This window comes from Salmo salar, chromosome ssa20 (assembly GCF_905237065.1).
Source record: "Salmo salar chromosome ssa20, Ssal_v3.1, whole genome shotgun sequence".
Classification (NCBI taxonomy): domain Eukaryota; kingdom Metazoa; phylum Chordata; class Actinopteri; order Salmoniformes; family Salmonidae; genus Salmo; species Salmo salar.
In genome coordinates, this window is record NC_059461.1 from 82,094,847 (window position 1) to 82,112,571 (window position 17,725).

A 17,725-nucleotide genomic window follows, 5' to 3' on the forward strand; every position below is an offset into this window, starting at 1 on the left:
GGAGGCTAATTTGTCAAATATAAAGTTCATGTTCCAAACAGCCAAAATTACACCTTCATTGCTGAAGGAGAATGTTAAGGCAAAAAAGTTGTCCAGGAGAGATTGTATTTGTTGGCTACTAATTGCTTTTTGGTAGATGTCTGTACTGTTTGCACTCCATCTATAGGCCTGTTTAGTACCATGTCATTTACTGGGCCGTGATGCTTCATGGTTGGGTTCCGCTCTTCTCAGATACACTGTGATTTTACTGTGGTCTGAGAGAGGTGTTAGTGGGCTGACTGTGAAGGCTCTGAGAGACTCTGGGTCGAGGTCGGTGAGGAAGTAGTCTACAGTGCTGCTGCCAAGAGATGAGCTGTAGGTGTACCTACCAAAAGAGTCCCCTCTCAGCCTACCATTGACTATGTACAGACCCAGTGTTCGACAGAGCTTCACGAGCTGTACTCCATTTTTGTGTTTCACTTTGTCCTAGTTGTTTCTGTGGGGGTTTGTGGGGAGGGAAAGGTTGTTGCTTCCTGGTAGGTGTTTATCTCCATGACTGTTAATAGTGTCTTGTTCTTCTGCTGTTCTACCATTCAGGTCTCCACAGACCAGTACGTTGCCTTGGGTCTGAAAGTGACTCATCTCCCCCTCTAGAATGGAGAAACTCTCTTCATTGAAGTAGGGTGACTCTGAGGGGGGAATGTATGTGGCACAGAGGAAGACGTTTTTATCTGTCAAGACAGCCTCCTTGTTGATTTTTAACCAGATAAAGAATTCTCCTGTTTTGATCAATTAGATTAAATGAATTACTTCAGATTTATACCATATTAGCATTCCCCCTGAGTCTCTGCCCTGTCCTGAGTCTCTGCCCTGTCCTGAGTCTCTGCCCTGTCCTGAGCCTCTGCCCTGTCCTGAGCCTCTGCCCTGTCCTGAGCCTCTGCCCTGTCCTGAGTCTCTGCCCTGTCCTGAGTCTCTGCCCTGTCCTGAGTCTCTGCCCTGTCTGATTCCTTTTAATTTAGTGGATGGTAGGATTATTGCGTGTGGCTCAGTTGGTAGAGCATGGTGTTTGCAACGCCAGGGTTGTGGGTTCAATTCCCACAGGGGACCAGTACGGAAAGAAAAATGTATGAAATGTATGCATTCATTACTGTAAGTCGCTCTGGATAAGATGACTAAATGACTAAAATGTTTAAAAAAAAGTTAAATGATCTCCCTATAACCTAGTGGACAGCCAGTGGAAACATCACCTCTGCACCATGTTTCCTGTAGTACTACAATATCAACATCAGCAATTTCTTTCAGGAAGTCTGGGTTTCTGCTCTTTAGCCCAAAAGCAGAGGACTTAATCCTTGTAAATTCCAACACGCAACGTAAAAAGATTTCTTTTTTTTCTTCTTTACCTTCAAAATGAGACAAACACTCACAATCCAACAAGAACTATTAAAATAGGATTTTTCAATTAAAGTAAACTCTTATTATGCAAATGTGATGTGTTTATCATTTAGGATAGCATTTGTGTCATGCCACTTGGGTGGATGTAGTGTGAGGATGGTGGAGTTGTTGTGCTCATCTTACCATGACCCTCGGCCTATCACGTGAGCATCCATGACCCTCGGCCTATCACATGTGAGCATCCATGACCCTCGGCCTATCACATGTGAGCATCCATGACCCTCGGCCTATCACATGTGAGCATCCATGACCCTCGGCCTATCACATGTGAGCATCCATGACCCTCGGCCTATCACATGTGAGCATAGTAAACTCAGCATTTGTTTAATGTCACTCATTTGGTTGGTGGGGGCTGGGCCAGTTGTTCCTCTCACAGCCTGTGTGTAGCTCTGCCTGCTGGGCTGTGGCTCCTCCATGTGTGGGTCTGCGGTGGGAGGCCTCGTCTGGGTGGCTCTGAAGCTGGGCTGGGGTGGTCTGTGCTGCGCTGGCTGTGGTGGGCATTGAGGTTGGTGGTGCTGTGGTCGTGGCTGGGGGGTTCAGGGTGCTGGTCCGGGGTGTTGTCTCGGTGATCTCGGCAGGGTGGAGATTGCTCCGCTGTTCCTGGGTGGAGAGGTCGGGCTGCAGTTTAAAGCGACGTCCTTGAGAGTCTTGACAAAGATGGGGACTGTCTTCCTGTACAGGTGAACATGGTCATAGGGACAGTCCAGATGGAGGGTGGGATGGTGGGCCAGGTGTACATTGGGTCGCAGGGCACAGTCCCGGGAGAGGCTAGCGTTTATTCTTTGGATTGTGGCAGGGTGGAAGTCCTTCCTCTGTAGAAGGGTTGACACCATGATTCTTGAGTTGGGGAAGATTGCGGAGGCCTTCTCAATCACTCCCCGTAGTGAAGTGGCCACCCTCTCCTGCTGAGCATGCAGGTCGTTGCTTCCGGTGTGTATGACTGTGGCTTGGTGACCCGAGATGGGCCTTATCAAGCAGCTCCATGGCACTCTGCGTTGTTGGGCACCACACGTTTCTCCTTTTGTGTCTAGGGAAAAGTTTATTCTCCTGAACAAACTTCCCATTTGAGTCCATCAACAGGACGATGTCAGCCAGTGCTGTCAGGCTCGTCTGTCTCTTTGATTTTCAGCCTCCACCCATTACAGATTCCCTCTGTCTTTATGGATGGTAGTGACAGCAGACTGCTGAGCACCAAGCATTTGGCTGGTCAGTGAGGAAGATGAGATGGATGGGTAGTGAGAGCAGACTGCTGAGCACCAAGCATTTGGCTGGTCAGTGAGGAAGATGAGATGGATGGGTAGTGACAGCAGACTGCTGAGCACCAAGCATTTGGCTGGTCAGTGAGGAAGATGAGATGGATGGGTAGTGAGAGCAGACTGCTGAGCACCAAGCATTTGGCTGGTCAGTGAGGAAGATGAGATGGATGGTAGTGACAGCAGACTGCTGAGCACCAAGCATTTGGCTGGTCAGTGAGGAAGATGAGATGGATGGGTAGTGACAGCAGACTGCTGAGCGCCAAGCATTTGGCTGGTCAGTGAGGAAGATGAGATGGATGGGTAGTGACAGCAGACTGCTGAGCACCAAGCATTTGGCTGGTCAGTGAGGAAGATGAGATGGATGGGTAGTGAGAGCAGACTGCTGAGCACCAAGCATTTGGCTGGTCAGTGAGGAAGATGAGATGGATGGGTAGTGACAGCAGACTGCTGAGCACCAAGCATTTGGCTGGTCAGTGAGGAAGATGAGATGGATGGGTAGTGAGAGCAGACTGCTGAGCACCAAGCATTTGGCTGGTCAGTGAGGAAGATGAGATGGATGGGTAGTGAGAGCAGACTGCTGAGCACCAAGCATTTGGCTGGTCAGTGAGGAAGATGAGATGGATGGTAGTGACAGCAGACTGCTGAGCACCAAGCATTTGGCTGGTCAGTGAGGAAGATGAGATGGATGGGTAGTGACAGCAGACTGCTGAGCGCCAAGCATTTGGCTGGTCAGTGAGGAAGATGAGATGGATGGGTAGTGACAGCAGACTGCTGAGCACCAAGCATTTGGCTGGTCAGTGAGGAAGATGAGATGGATGGGTAGTGAGAGCAGACTGCTGAGCACCAAGCATTTGGCTGGTCAGTGAGGAAGATGAGATGGATGGGTAGTGAGAGCAGACTGCTGAGCGCCATGCATTTGGCTGGTCAGTGAGGAAGATGAGATGGATGGGTAGTGAGAGCAGACTGTTGAGCACCAAGCATTTGGCTGGTCAGTGAGGAAGATGAGATGGATGGGTAGTGAGAGCAGACTGCTGAGCACCAAGCATTTGGCTGGTCAGTGAGGAAGATGAGATGGATGGGTAGTGAGAGCAGACTGCTGAGCGCCAAGCATTTGGCTGGTCAGTGAGGAAGATGAGATGGATGGGTAGTGACAGCAGACTGCTGAGCGCCATGCATTTGGCTGGTCAGTGAGGAAGATGAGATGGATGGGTAGTGAGAGCAGACTGCTGAGCACCAAGCATTTGGCTGGTCAGTGAGGAAGATGAGATGGATGGGTAGTGAGAGCAGACTGCTGAGCACCAAGCATTTGGCTGGTCAGTGAGGAAGATGAGATGGATGGGTAGTGAGAGCAGACTGCTGAGCACCAAGCATTTGGCTGGTCAGTGAGGAAGATGAGATGGATGGGTAGTGAGAGCAGACTGCTGAGCGCCAAGCATTTGGCTGGTCAGTGAGGAAGATGAGATGGATGGGTAGTGAGAGCAGACTGCTGAGCGCCAAGCATTTGGCTGGTCAGTGAGGAAGATGAGATGGATGGGTAGTGAGAGCAGACTGCTGAGCGCCAAGCATTTGGCTGGTCAGTGAGGAAGATGAGATGGATGGGTAGTGAGAGCAGACTGCTGAGCGCCAAGCATTTGGCTGGTCAGTGAGGAAGATGAGATGGATGGGTAGTGAGAGCAGACTGCTGAGCACCAAGCATTTGGCTGGTCAGTGAGGAAGATGAGATTACTCACATCAGCGTTTTTGTAGAGGTCTGCAAAAAGGGTTTCTGGCCTCCCCTTTAGTAGTGTCTGTTTAAAAGCTATCCTCGTTGTGTCATTTTTGTCCTCTGGGGGGTAGAGAATGGATTCAGCGCTGAGGGGGAGTGGGGACATGGTGCCTGTGGGCTCTGCTGCTGCTGCTGCTCTGTCCTGCTGCCCCCGTTGCTATAGCAACCGGTTTGTTTGTCTGCTGCTGTTGCTGGCTAGCGCTAATTTAGTTCAAAAACCAGCAAAAAGACTGACAAATCTTCACACAAAAAAACAGAAGATATGTTTAAAGTTAGTCCGTGCTCCTTTTAGGTTTACTCACTCAGTTTGGTCGTTTGATGTAGTTGTATTACCTCCCCTTGCTAGGTTTGTTCTCGCTCGTTTCTTCTGGCTAGCTTGTTAGTCTGCTGGCTTGGTCTTTGTTGTGTAGCTAGCTAGCTAGAGTCAAAACCTCTTAACTTGGGGCGCAAAGTTACTTTTTTTCTATTCTGAATGAATAGAGTTGTTGTTCATCACTTCTTGTCTGGAATTCTTTTTTCCATTAGAGTGTTTATCTCATCCTAAAAACCAAAAAATATGAATATATCAGGAGCTCATGTTGAGCATGACTCTCTCTCTCTCTCTCTCTCCTCTCTCTTCCTCTCTCTCTCTCTCTCTCTCCTCTCTCTTCCTCTCTCTCTCTCTCTTCCTCTCTCTCTCTCTCTTCCTCTCTCTCTCTCTCTTCCTCTCTCTCTCTTGCTCTCGCTGTCTTTCTCTCTCTCTCTTCCTCTCTCTCTCTCTTCCTCTCTCCCTCTCTCTCTTCCTCTCTCCCTCTCTCTCTCCTCTCTCTCCTATTTCTCTCTCTCTCTCTCTCTCTCTCTCTCTCTCTGTCTCTCTCTCTCTCTCAGGAGATCCTGAACTACATCAATAGGAAAGAGTTTGATCCTCTGCTGAAGGTGGACCAGCTCAACCTGGAGAGAGAGAAGAACAAGGTGTTCCTGCGCTTCGGTCAGTCACACACACACACACACACACACACACACACACACACACACACACACACACACACACACACTCCTTCCCGTCATTCGCTATGTGCTCTGCTGTATTTTGTTGTAATGTGTGTTTGTGTATCCTCTGGTACAGCGGAGGAGGAGATATTCTACCCACCCACCTATCGTTATGAGCGCGGGTCTAGGGATACATATGTGTGGCAGAAACAGAAGGCCACAGGGGTATGTACACACTGACTCACTTTTTGAGGAGTAAACATTTATTCCCATACCAAATCGTATTTTCCCTAAACCTAACCCTAACTCCTTAAAGTGGCAGTCAGCAGTAGAAACCATAAAGCCTACTCCTCTGTTTTGGTAAAAGGCTGAGGGATAGGACTGGAGAAATGTAACCACTCTCAAATTCATAGACAAAGCTATGGATGCAAGGACTGACCATCCATGATATCAACGTTAAAGTTGTAACCGTGTTAACATTGTTTACAAACGTTGGAGTAAAACAAGTTTCTATTTTGGGTTCTGATGGGGTACGACAGTTGAAATAAGCTCATGAGGCATTTCTAAGTTATTTTTCAAGAATCCAAAAGTACAAAAATGGATGTAGCAACTTCGGATTGCCCCTTTAAGCCTAAAATAGCATTTTAACAAATTCAGGACATAGAAAAGTCCTGACTTTTCCAAAATTCTCTTTTTTTTCCCACCTTATCAGGACACGGTGGTGACTTATCTTATTACCTGTGACTCAGTTGGTAGAGCATGGTGTTTGCAACGCCAGCATGGTGTGTGCAACGCCAGGGTTGTGGGTTCGATTCCCACGGGGGGCCAGTACAAAAAAAATACAAATAATAATAATAAATGTATGAAATGTATGCATTCACTACTAGTAAGTCGCTCTGTATAAGAGCGTCTGTTAAATTACTAAAATGTAAATGTAAAATGATTGTGGGGACTTATCAGGACATTGTGGGTACTTATCAGGACATTGTGGGTACTTATCAGGACACCGTGGGGACTTATCAGGACATTGTGGGGACTTATCAGGACATTGTGGGGACTTATCAGGACATTGTGGGGACTTATCAGGACATTGTGGGGACTTATCAGGACACCGTGGGGACTTACCAGGACATTGTGGGGACTTATCAGGACATTGTGGGGACTTACCAGGACATTGTGGGGACTTATCAGGACATTGTGGGGACTTATCAGGACATTGTGGGGACTTATCAGGACATTATGGGGACACTGTGGTCCTGATAAGGTAGGAAAACACTCACAAATACATTCCGGCACAGATGGAGAGATCTCTGTTCACTCACATATCCCCTTCTCTTCTTCCTCCCTCTCTCCCTCCCTCTCTCACCCTCCCTCTCAGATGAGGACTAACGTCCCGTCTTGGTGTGACAGGATCCTATGGAAGTCTTACCCTGAGACTCACATTGTCTGTAACTCCTATGGTGAGACCCTGCATCTTCAACAACTCTGTACATCTATTTACTGTATAAACAGGGTTTTCCAAACTCAGTCCTGTGGTCCTCAAGAGGTACAACTTTTATTTTTTACCCTAACACTACAAAACTGATTCAAATGATATACCAATCATTAAGCTTTGATCGTTTGAATCAGCTGTGTAGTGTTAGGGTAAAAAATAAAAGTTGTACCTCTTGAGGGCCACAGGACTGAGTTTGGAAAACCCTGTTCCGTTTCAGTTGCCTTATACTCCTAGTGCTGGCGTTTAGCACATCATGTGATGAAATCATGTTTCCCTCTCAGGCTGTACAGATGACATTGTGACCAGTGACCACTCCCCAGTGTTTGGTACGTTTGAGGTGGGGGTCACCTCGCAGTTCGTCTCCAAGAAAGGTACGGCCACTCGCTATGACAACCACATAGTTATTTGTTTCATCAGCTCACTATAAGCCGAGGGTTTTTAACGTTGCACCTCTACCCGACCCCCTCTCCCTGTCTCTCTCTCCAGGTCTGCCTAAGTCCTCTGAACAGGCCTATATAGAGTTTGAGAATATTGAGGCCATTGTGAAGACGGCCAGCAGAACCAAGTTCTTCATCGAGTTCTACTCTACCTGCCTGGAGGGTGAGACACACACACACACACACACACACACACACACACACACACACACACACACACACACACACACACACACACACACACACACACACACACACCTACACACCCATACCTACACACACACACACACACCTACACACGCACACACCTACACACACACACACACCTACACATACAAACACCTACAGCTACACATACACGCACACACCTACACACTAGAGGTCGACCGATTATGATTTTTCAACGCCGATGCCAATTATTGGAGGCCCAAAAAAGCCGATACCGATTAATCGCCCGATTTATTTATATATATATATATATATATATATATATATATATATATATTTTTTTTTTAATAATGACAATTACAACAATACTGAATTAACACTTTTATTTTCACTTAATATAATACCTCAATAAACTCAATTTCGTCTCAAATAAATAAAGAAACATGTTCAATTTGGTTTAAATAATGCAAAAACAGTGTTGGAGAAGAAAGTAAAAGTGCAATATGTGCCATGTAAAAAAGCTAACGTTTAAGTTCCTTGCTCAGAACATGAGAACATATGAAAGCTGGTGGTTCCTTTTAACATGAGTCTTCAATATTCCCAGTTAAGAAGTTTTAGGTTGTAGTTATTAGGACTATTTCTCTCTATACCATTTGTATTTCTTATACCCTTGACTATTGGATGTTCTAATAGGTACTTTAGTATTTCCAGCCTAATCTCGGGAGTTGATAGGCTTGAAGTCATAAACAGCCCTGTGCTTCAAGCATTGCGAAGAGCTGCTGGCAAATGCAGGAAAGTGCTGTTTGAATGAATGCTTACGAGCCTGCTGCTGCCTACCACCGCTCAGTCAGACTGCTCTATCAAATATCAAATCATAGACTTAATTATAATATAATAAACACACAGAAATACGAGCCTTTGGTCATTAATATGGTAAAATCCGGAAACTATCATTTCAAAACAAAACGTTTACTCTTTCAGTGAAATACGGAACCGTTCCGTATTTTATCTAACGGGTGGCATCCATAAGTCTAAATATTGCTGTTACATTGTACAACCTTCAATGTTATGTCATAATTACGTAAAATTCTGGCAAATTAGTTCGCAACGAGCCAGGCGGCCCAAACTGTTGCATATACCCTGACTCTGTTGCACAGAACGCAAGAGAAGTGACTGTCACGTCCTGACCAGTAAAGGGGTCCATTTGTTATTGTAGTTTGGTCAGGACGTGGCAGAGGGTATTTGTTATTGTAGTTTGGTCAGGACGTGGCAGAGGGTATTTGTTATTGTAGTTTGGTCAGGACGTGGCAGAGGGTATTTGTTATTGTAGTTTGGTCAGGACGTGGCAGAGGGTATTTGTTATTGTAGTTTGGTCAGGACGTGGCAGAGGGTATTTGTTATTGTAGTTTGGTCAGGACGTGGCAGAGGGTATTTGTTATTGTAGTTTGGTCAGGACGTGGCAGAGGGTATTTGTTATTGTAGTTTGGTCAGGACGTGGCAGAGGGTATTTGTTTTCATGGTTTTGTGTATGTGTTTAGATAGAGGGATATTTTGTGTAGAGTGTTTCTGGGGTTTATTGGTGTAAGTGTCGATGTAGAGGGGGTAGTTGATTTAGGTGGTTTGGGGTGTGTGTGTATTGTAGAGGGGTAGTTGATTTAGGTGGTTTTGGGGTGTTGGGTATGTTCTTGTGTTTGTATTTCTAAGGGGCTGTTCTAGTTTTGTATTTCTGTGTTGGCCTGGTATGACTCTCAATCAGGAACAGCTGTACATCGTTGTTGCTGATTGAGAGTCATACTTAGGGAGCCTGTTTTCACCTGTCACTTTGTGGGAGGTTATTTCTGTGTTTAGCGTTATGCCTTACAGGACTGTCTATCGTCGTTGTGTTTTTGTATACGTGTTTGTTTTGGTTTCCCTTCTTTGTCCTAATAAAAGAAGATGAGTGTACATATACCCGCTGCGTTTTGGTCTCAACCCTACGACAACCGTGACAGTGACACAATTTCCCGAGTTAAAATAAATTCATGGTAGCAGGCAATATTACCTAAATATGCAGATTTAAAAATATCTACTTGTGTATTGATTTTAAGAAAGGCATTGATGTTTATGGTTAGGTACACATTGGTGCAACGACAGTGTTTATTTGGTGAATGTGCTTGTTAAATCATCACCCGTTTGGCGAAGCAGACTGTGATTCGATGATAAATTAACAGGCACCGCATCGATTATATGCAACGCAGGACACGCTAGTTAAACTAGTAATATCATCAACCATGTGTAGTTAACTAGTGATTATGCTAAGATGGATTGTTTTTTATAAGATAAGTTTAATGCTAGCTAGCACCTTGCCTTGGCTCATTGCTGCACTCGTGTAACAGGTGGTCAGCCTGCCACGCAGTCTCCTCGTGGAGTGCAATGTAATCGGCCATAATCGGTGTCTAAAAATATTGATTACCGATTGTTATGAAAACTTGAAATCGGCCCTAATTAATCGGCCGACCTCTACTACACACACACACACACACACACACACACACACACACACACACACACACACACACACACACACACACACACACACACACACACACACACACACACACACACACACACACACACAAAGTTCTACTCTAGAGACTTAATTACATGTTTATTTCCACTCTCTTTCTCTTGCTCTGTCCCTCTCCCTCTCTCCATAGAGTTTAAGAAGAGTTATGAGAATGACAGTCAGAGCAGTGACAACGTCAACTTCCTGCGTGTGGGCTGGACCAATAAGCAGCTGACCACGCTGAAGCCCCTCCTCTCTGAGATAGAATATCTCCAGGACCAACACCTGCTGCTCACCGTCAAATCACTGGATGGATACGAGTCTTATGGTACAACTGGCTGCCTGTCTGTGTTCTGTCTCCAAGTGTGTGTGTTCTGTCTCCAAGTGTCTGTGTTCTGTCTCCAAGTGTGTGTGTTCTGTCTCCAAGTGTGTGTGTTCTGTCTCCAAGTGTGTGTGTTCTGTCTCCAAGTGTGTGTGTTCTGTCTCCAAGTGTGTGTGTGTGTGTGTTCTGTCTCCAAGTGTGTGTGTTCTGTCTCCAAGTGTGTGTGTGTGTGTGTTCTGTCTCCAAGTGTGTGTGTTCTGTCTCCAAGTGTGTGTGTTCTGTCTCCAAGTGTGTGTGTTCTGTCTCCAAGTGTGTGTGTTCTGTCTCCAAGTGTGTGTGTTCTGTCTCCAAGTGTGTGTGTTCTGTCTCCAAGTGTGTGTGTTCTGTCTCCAAGTGTGTGTGTTCTGTCTCCAAGTGTGTGTGTTTTGTCTCCAAGTGTGTGTGTTCTGTCTCCAAGTGTGTGTGTTCTGTCTCCAAGTGTGTGTGTGTTCTGTCTCCAAGTGTGTGTGTTTTGTCTCCAATGTGTGTGTGTTCTGTCTCCAAGTGTGTGTGTTCTGTCTCCAAGTGTTGTGTGTGTGTGTGTTCTGTCTCCAAGTGTGTGTGTAAAGTGTGTGTGTTCTGTCTCCAAGTGTGTGTGTGTGTTCTGTCTCCAAGTGTGTGTGTTCTGTCTCCAAGTGTGTGTGTTCTGTCTCCAAGTGTGTGTGTGTTCTGTCTCCAAGTGTGTGTGTTCTGTCTCCAAGTGTGTGTGTTCTGTCTCCAAGGTGTGTGTGTTCTGTCTCCAAGTGTGTGTGTTCTGTCTCCAAGTGTGTGTGTTCTGTCTCCAAGTGTGTGTGTTCTGTCTCCAAGTGTGTGTGTTCTGTCTCCAAGTGTGTGTTCTGTCTCCAAGTGTGTGTGTTCTGTCTCCAAGTGTGTGTGTTCTGTCTCCAAGTGTGTGTGTTGTGTCTCCAAGTGTGTGTGTTCTGTCTCCAAGTGTGTGTGTGTTTTATCTCCAAGTGTGTGTGTTCTGTCTCCAAGTGTGTGTGTTCTGTCTCCAAGTGTGTGTGTTCTGTCTCCAAGTGTGTGTGTTCTGTCTCCAAGTGTGTGTGTTCTGTCTCCAAGTGTGTGTGTTCTGTCTCCAAGTGTGTGTGTTTTGTCTCCAAGTGTGTGTGTTCTGTCTCCAAGTGTGTGTGTTCTGTCTCCAAGTGTGTGTGTTTTGTCTCCAAGTGTGTGTGTGTGTGTGTGTGTGTGTTCTGTCTCCAAGTGTGTGTGTTCTGTCTCCAAGTGTGTGTGTTCTGTCTCCAAGTGTGTGTGTTCTGTCTCCAAGTGTGTGTGTTCTGTCTCCAAGTGTGTGTGTTCTGTCTCCAAGTGTGTGTGTTCTGTCTCCAAGTGTGTGTGTGTGTGTGTTCTGTCTCCAAGTGTGTGTGTTCTGTCTCCAAGTGTGTGTGTGGGTGTGTGTGTTCTGTCTCCAAGTGTGTGTGTTCTGTCTCCAAGTGTGTGTGTTCTGTCTCCAAGTGTGTGTGTTCTGTCTCCAAGTGTGTGTGTTCTGTCTCCAAGTGTGTGTGTTCTGTCTCCAAGTGTGTGTGTTCTGTCTCCAAGTGTGTGTGTTCTGTCTCCAAGTGTGTGTGTTTTGTCTCCAAGTGTGTGTGTTCTGTCTCCAAGTGTGTGTGTTCTGTCTCCAAGTGTGTGTGTGTTCTGTCTCCAAGTGTGTGTGTTTTATCTCCAAGTGTGTGTGTTCTGTCTCCAAGTGTGTGTGTTCTGTCTCCAAGTGTGTGTGTGTGTGTGTGTTCTGTCTCCAAGTGTGTGTGTGTGTGTGTGTTCTGTCTCCAAGTGTGTGTGTGTGTGTTCTGTCTCCAAGTGTGTGTGTTCTGTCTCCAAGTGTGTGTGTTCTGTCTCCAAGTGTGTGTGTGTTCTGTCTCCAAGTGTGTGTGTTCTGTCTCCAAGTGTGTGTGTTCTGTCTCCAAGTGTGTGTGTTCTGTCTCCAAGTGTCTGTGTTCTGTCTCCAAGTGTGTGTGTTCTGTCTCCAAGTGTGTGTGTTCTGTCTCCAAGTGTGTGTGTTTTGTCTCCAAGTGTGTGTGTGTGTGTTCTGTCTCCAAGTGTGTGTGTTCTGTCTCCAAGTGTGTGTGTGTGTGTGTGTGTGTTCTGTCTCCAAGTGTGTGTGTGTTTTATCTCCAAGTGTGTGTGTTCTGTCCCCAAGTGTGTGTGTTCTGTCTCCAAGTGTGTGTGTTCTGTCTCCAAGTGTGTGTGTTCTGTCTCCAAGTGTGTGTGTTTTATCTCCAAGTGTGTGTGTTCTGTCTCCAAGTGTGTGTGTTCTGTCTCCAAGTGTGTGTGTTTTGTCTCCAAGTGTGTGTGTGTGTGTGTGTGTGTTCTGTCTCCAAGTGTGTGTGTGTTCTGTCTCCAAGTGTGTGTGTGTTTTATCTCCAAGTGTGTGTGTGTGTGTTCTGTCTCCAAGTGTGTGTGTTCTGTCTCCAAGTGTGTGTGTTCTGTCTCCAAGTGTGTGTGTTCTGTCTCCAAGTGTGTGTGTTCTGTCTCCAAGTGTGTGTGTTTTGTCTCCAAGTGTGTGTGTGTGTGTGTGTGTGTGTGTGTGTGTGTGTGTGTGTGTGTGTGTGTGTGTGTGTGTGTGTGTGTGTGTGTGTGTGTGTGTGTGTGTGTGTGTGTGTGTGTGTTCTGTCTCCAAGTGTGTGTGTTCTGTCTCCAAGTGTGTGTGTTCTGTCTCCAAGTGTGTGTGTTCTGTCTCCAAGTGTGTGTGTTCTGTCTCCAAGTGTGTGTGTTCTGTCTCCAAGGTGTGTGTGTGTGTTCTGTCTCCAAGTGTGTGTGTTCTGTCTCCAAGTGTGTGTGTTCTGTCTCCAAGTGTCTGTGTTCTGTCTCCAAGTGTGTGTGTTCTGTCTCCAAGTGTGTGTGTTCTGTCTCCAAGTGTGTGTGTTCTGTCTCCAAGTGTGTGTGTTCTGTCTCCAAGTGTGTGTGTTCTGTCTCCAAGTGTGTGTGTTCTGTCTCCAAGTGTGTGTGTTCTGTCTCCAAGTGTGTGTGTTCTGTCTCCAAGTGTGTGTGTTCTGTCTCCAAGTGTGTGTGTTCTGTCTCCAAGTGTGTGTGTTCTGTCTCCAAGTGTGTGTGTTCTGTCTCCAAGTGTGTGTGTTCTGTCTCCAAGTGTGTGTGTTCTGTCTCCAAGTGTGTGTGTTCTGTCTCCAAGTGTGTGTGTTCTGTCTCCAAGTGTGTGTGTTCTGTCTCCAAGTGTGTGTGTTTTGTCTCCAAGTGTGTGTGTTCTGTCTCCAAGTGTGTGTGTTCTGTCTCCAAGTGTGTGTGTTCTGTCTCCAAGTGTGTGTGTTCTGTCTCCAAGTGTGTGTGTTCTGTCTCCAAGTGTGTGTGTGTTCTGTCTCCAAGTGTGTGTGTTCTGTCTCCAAGTGTGTGTGTTCTGTCTCCAAGTGTGTGTGTTTTGTCTCCAAGTGTGTGTGTGTGTGTGTGTGTGTGTGTGTGTGTGTGTGTGTGTGTGTGTGTGTGTGTGTGTGTGTGTGTGTGTGTGTGTGTGTGTGTGTGTGTGTGTGTGTGTGTGTTCTGTCTCCAAGTGTGTGTGTTCTGTCTCCAAGTGTGTGTGTTCTGTCTCCAAGTGTGTGTGTTCTGTCTCCAAGTGTGTGTGTTCTGTCTCCAAGTGTGTGTGTTCTGTCTCCAAGTGTGTGTGTTCTGTCTCCAAGTGTGTGTGTGTTTTATCTCCAAGTGTGTGTGTGTTTTATCTCCAAGTGTGTGTGTTTTGTCTCCAAGTGTGTGTGTTCTGTCTCCAAGTGTGTGTGTTCTGTCTCCAAGTGTGTGTGTTTTGTCTCCAAGTGTGTGTGTTCTGTCTCCAAGTGTGTGTGTGTTTTATCTCCAAGTGTGTGTGTTCTGTCTCCAAGTGTGTGTGTTCTGTCTCCAAGTGTGTGTGTTCTGTCTCCAAGTGTGTGTGTTCTGTCTCCAAGTGTGTGTGTTCTGTCTCCAAGTGTGTGTGTTCTGTCTCCAAGTGTGTGTGTTCTGTCTCCAAGTGTGTGTGTTCTGTCTCCAAGTGTGTGTGTTTTGTCTCCAAGTGTGTGTGTTCTGTCTCCAAGTGTGTGTGTTCTGTCTCCAAGTGTGTGTGTTCTGTCTCCAAGTGTGTGTGTTCTGTCTCCAAGTGTGTGTGTTCTGTCTCCAAGTGTGTGTGTTTTGTCTCCAAGTGTGTGTGTTCTGTCTCCAAGTGTGTGTGTTTTGTCTCCAAGTGTGTGTGTTCTGTCTCCAAGTGTGTGTGTGTTCTGTCTCCAAGTGTGTGTGTTCTGTCTCCAAGTGTGTGTGTTCTGTCTCCAAGTGTGTGTGTTCTGTCTCCAAGTGTGTGTGTTCTGTCTCCAAGTGTGTGTGTTTTGTCTCTAAGTGTGTGTGTTCTGTCTCCAAGTGTGTGTGTGTTCTGTCTCCAAGTGTGTGTGTTCTGTCTCCAAGTGTGTGTGTTCTGTCTCCAAGTGTGTGTGTTCTGTCTCCAAGTGTGTGTGTTCTGTCTCCAAGTGTGTGTGTGTGTGTGTGTGTGTGTGTGTGTGTGTGTGTGTGTGTGTGTGTGTGTGTGTGTGTGTGTGTGTGTGTGTGTGTGTGTGTGTGTGTGTGTAGTGTGTGTGTTCTGTCTCCAAGTGTGTGTGTTTCAATGTGTGTGTGTGTGTGTGTGTGTGTGTGTGTGTGTGTGTGTGTGTGTGTGTGTGTGTGTGTGTGCTGTCTCCAAGTGTGTGTGTGTGTGTGTGTTACAGGTTTTCCGTTAGGAAATGTGGTGCTGTACATTTGACCTGCAGCATTATAATGTACAGGACCCATATGCATTGGGTGTGTAACCTGATTAGGGCATCCACCCACGGTGCTCAGAATCACACAAATCACATTTACTACATATTATGCTAATTCATATTAACAGAACATGCAAGTGGAGGATGCAACGCGTGGGTCCTTCTTACCTAATTCAAACACACTTTAAAGATGCTAGAAAAAGTGTCCACATTTACTTTTCCTCAGCCAACAAGACGATTAACCAACAGCAAAATCACTTGACTATGTCAATCTACTATCCCCCATAGTATAAAAGTTGACCGATTCAATTGGTCAGCTTGTCGTTCTGTTGGAGAAAGGAGTAGCCTATTCCAAACTGACTCTGGGACAGTTATGGGAGGATAGATCCCAGACTCAGACAACCAGTAAACCTAGGCTATATCATGATTTAGTTTTTTTACAGATCAGCACATTTAGCTTGATAAATGATTTATTCACCTCATAGCAGCAATGCTGACATTACTCAAAATATTGAGTAATTGAAACTGAAACGGTGCATCCTGAATGGGTGGTGGCAGCAAACAATGTACCAGGCCAGCTGTAAATACAACCTGATAGCAATGTTTGTTGGACTACCAAGACATGTATTGGTGAATTATATTAATCATGATTTTGACAACAATTCTTTACTGTTTTTTAAAAAATAGAACCTGTTTTTAGTACCTTATGAAGTTGGTTTTGAAGAATAAACTGGGAGCCATATAGTTTTGACTGATTATGCTTGTCTGTTTGTTTTATATCTGCAAAGTACTTCAATTGCCTTCTGTTCCACTTTAAGTAAAAGTACTGTTACTTAGGTTGTAATTTAAATAAGAGTCATAACAACTAACAAAAATACACACGTGCAAATTAAATTATCCTATAGACCAATCAGCACCAGTAATGTATTTCTATTGACTGTAATTATTTAACTAGGAAAGTCCGTTAAGAACAAATTCTTATTTAACCCGGCCAAACACTAACCTGGACAACGCTGGGCCGCCCTATGGGACTCCCAATCGTGGTCGGTTGTGATACAGCCTGGAATCGAACCAGGATCTGTAGTGACGCTTCTAGCACTGAGATGGAGTGCCTTAGACCGCTGCGCCCCTCAGGAGCCCTATTTCATCAATGAATAGACAAAAATATATATATTTTGCAATGGGATTTTTTTATTTTCCTGACAATTGGCCAGTGCCAATATTATTTATCGGCTTTTCATTTATTTATTTTTGTTAAAAGCCGTCTAGTTTCGGCTAACGAAACCCTGGTGTGTTATACTAATCGTGTGTGTGTGTTTCTTCCCCTCAGGAGAGTGTGTGTTGGCTCTGAAGTCGATGATAGGCAGTACAGCACAACAGTTCCATACTTACCTGTCCCACAGAGGGGAGGAGACGGGCAACATCAGAGGGTCTATGAGGGTCCGTGTGCCAGCAGAGAGGATGGGCACCAGGGAGAGGCTCTATGGTAACACACTATGTGTGTGTCTCTGTGTGTGTCTCTGTCTGTCTGTGTGTGTCTCTGTGTGTGTCTCTGTGTGTGTCTCTGTCTGTGTGTCTCTGTGTGTCTCTGTCTGTCTCTGTGTGTCTGTGTGTCTCTGTCTGTCTCTGTCTGTCTCTGTGTGTCTGTCTGTCTGTCTCTGTGTGTCTCTGTGTGTCTCTGTCTGTCTCTGTGTGTCTGTGTGTCTCTGTCTGTCTCTGTCTGTCTCTGTGTGTCTGTCTGTCTCTGTGTGTCTCTGTGTGTCTTAGTGTGTCTGTCTGTCTCTGTCTGTCTCTGTGTGTCTGTGTGTCTCTGTCTGTCTCTGTCTGTCTCTGTGTGTCTGTCTGTCTCTGTGTGTCTCTGTGTGTCTCTGTCTGTCTCTGTGTGTCTGTGTGTCTCTGTCTGTCTCTGTGTGTCTGTGTGTCTCTGTGTGTCTCTGTGTGTCTCTGTGTGTCTTAGTGTGTCTGTCTGTCTCTGTCTGTCTCTGTGTGTCTCTGTGTGTCTCTGTGTGTCTTAGTGTGTCTGTCTGTCTCTGTCTGTCTCTCTGTGTCTCTCTGTGTCTCTGTGTGTCTCTGTGTGTCTCTGTGTGTCTCTCTGTGTCTCTGTGTGTCTCTGTGTGTCTCTGTCTGTCTGTGTGTGTCTCTGTGTGCGTCTCGGTGTGTCTCAGTCTGTCTATGTCTGTCTCTGTGTGTCTGTCTGTCTCTCTGTGTGTCTGTGTGTCTCTGTGTGTCTCTGTGTGTCTTAGTGTGTCACTGTGTGATTGGTTGATTAATGTCCTGTAGAGTGGATCAGTGTGGATAAAGATGAGACGGGAGGACCCAAAGGCAGATCCACTCTGCCCCCCCGATCAGGACACGACTACGTCAAGTGAGTAACCCACCCCTCCTCCCATTCCTAACCACACTGTGGAGTGAAACCATGAACTCATTCCTAACCCCACTGTGTAGTGAAACCATGAACTCATTCCTAACCCCACTGTGTAGTGAAACCATGAACTCATTCCTAACCCCACTGTGGAGTGAAACCATGAACTCATTCCTAACCCCACTGTGGAGTGAAACCATGAACTCATTCCTAACCCCACTGTGTAGTGAAACCATGAA

General features: G+C 45.9%; 1 protein-coding gene across 1 annotated transcript in view; it reads left to right on the forward strand.

Annotated features, from left to right (window-relative positions):
- LOC106581340 (phosphatidylinositol 3,4,5-trisphosphate 5-phosphatase 2A) overlaps nt 1-17,725 on the forward strand; it is a 115,121-nt gene that overhangs the window by 93,851 nt on the left and 3,545 nt on the right. Inside the window, exons 16-23 of the mRNA XM_045704004.1 lie at nt 5,320-5,419; nt 5,558-5,646; nt 6,800-6,881; nt 7,198-7,287; nt 7,403-7,516; nt 10,218-10,394; nt 16,455-16,610; nt 17,405-17,489. Of these exons, the coding sequence (XP_045559960.1) occupies nt 5,320-5,419; nt 5,558-5,646; nt 6,800-6,881; nt 7,198-7,287; nt 7,403-7,516; nt 10,218-10,394; nt 16,455-16,610; nt 17,405-17,489 (893 nt within the window). The remainder of the gene's footprint in view (nt 1-5,319; nt 5,420-5,557; nt 5,647-6,799; nt 6,882-7,197; nt 7,288-7,402; nt 7,517-10,217; nt 10,395-16,454; nt 16,611-17,404; nt 17,490-17,725) is intronic.